The sequence below is a fragment of the Dreissena polymorpha genome, chromosome 4 (assembly GCF_020536995.1).
Source record: "Dreissena polymorpha isolate Duluth1 chromosome 4, UMN_Dpol_1.0, whole genome shotgun sequence".
NCBI classification, from domain to species: Eukaryota; Metazoa; Mollusca; class Bivalvia; order Myida; family Dreissenidae; genus Dreissena; species Dreissena polymorpha.
In genome coordinates, this window is record NC_068358.1 from 1849814 (window position 1) to 1851467 (window position 1654).

The following is a 1654-nucleotide window of genomic DNA, read 5'->3' on the forward strand; positions in this document are numbered from 1 at the left end:
TAAACATGTTATGGAATAATTTTATTACATTAAGATCGTCTTTAGATTCAGCTAGGTAAGCATTCATTTACATTCAGTAACTAGTATACGGTGCTCGAGGTAAATATTGTACTTCGGTGACAGAAAGATCCTACTGGCCACTGTCGTATTTTGTCTCAGTGCTTTCATATATGGAACGGGAGTTCAAAGAAACGGTACATTAAATCAGGTTTAGTGTGATTGTTTATGACAACATAAATACGTCTTTTCCATTGCTGGATGTTATCGTCGGAAATAACATGCTAACAAAGCTTTGTTTAGATTCCGTCTTAAATATCGATTCTTAAACGGTATGTGAATTGTACAACGAAGTATGTGTAAATGTATTAAAACACGTTTGCATTCCCATATGGCCGAAATTTAGCAAATTCGATTGGCGTTCAATTTTCTAGCTACAAAAATACTCCCAAGATATTTATGTCAACAGTTAGCTTAGACAACCACGACGAAAAAAGTACAATACAAGACTGGCATTTGTTGAAAGTATGATAAGCTGCTGCATTTAACATTTAATCGTAAACAAACATATCTAAAGTTTGTTTTGATTATCATCAAAACGTCATGACGTCACTACGGTATAAACCTTGTCATAACGTCATTTCGAATAATCACATAGTGACGGCGTTATAAAGTTTTCATAAATAAAGAAGACGAGCGCAAATTTTCGATGATTACGGTGACGATAGAAATGACCATCATGATGGTGATCATAGAGGTGACGATGACAACGTTGATAGTTCATTTGTTATATGACGATGATTTACGTGACACTATTGTTGAATATTATATATATTACTATGATAAAGAAGATGATACATATTGCGATGGTGATGAAGACGATAGAGCTTACGACGGTGATGAAGATGATAGAGATGACGATAGTGATGTAGATGATACACATGAGGATGGTGATGAAGATTATATAGATGACGATGTTGATGAAGATGATAGAGATGACGATAGTGATGAAGATGTAAGAGATGACGATGGTGATGACGATTATATAGGTGCCAATAATGATGAGGATGATAACAGAGATGAGGATGATGATGAAGATGATAGATGTGACGACGGTAATGAAGAATATGCAGATGACGATGTTGATGAATATGATAGAGATGATGATGAGGAGGAGGAGGAGGAGGAGAAAAAGGGGGTGAAGATGATAGAGATGTCGATTGTGATAAAGATTATATAGATGACGATGGTTGTGAAGATGATAGAGATGATTATGGTGATGAAGATGAGAGGGATGAGAAATATGATGACGTTGACATTGATGAAGATGATTATGATGATGATAGAGATGAGAATGATGATACAGATAATAGACATGACGATAGTGATGAAGATGATATAAGTAACGATGTTGATGAAGTTAATAGAGTAGTGATGAAGATGATAGAGATGAGGATGGTGTTAACGAGAACTGAACTTGATATTAAAATAATAATTATCACGAGGTCGATTACACAATTGAAAATGATGACATTGATGACAATCAATATATTGAACTGGAATGGAAAAGACAATAAAGTCGATGGTGATGCGAAACAACTAGTGATAGCTATCTTTTATTTTGACAATGACACTATTAACATATTTTACATACTTT

At 34.4% G+C, this 1654-nt stretch overlaps 1 protein-coding gene across 1 annotated transcript; it reads left to right on the plus strand.

The window, feature by feature from the left end:
* Positions 1 to 727: 727 nt before the first annotated feature.
* On the plus strand, positions 728 to 1237 carry LOC127876832 (prostatic spermine-binding protein-like). Its single transcript, XM_052422312.1, has one exon. The coding sequence runs from the start codon at positions 728 to 730 to the stop codon at positions 1235 to 1237; it is 510 nt and encodes a 169-aa protein (XP_052278272.1).
* The last annotated feature ends 417 nt before the right edge of the window (positions 1238 to 1654 follow it).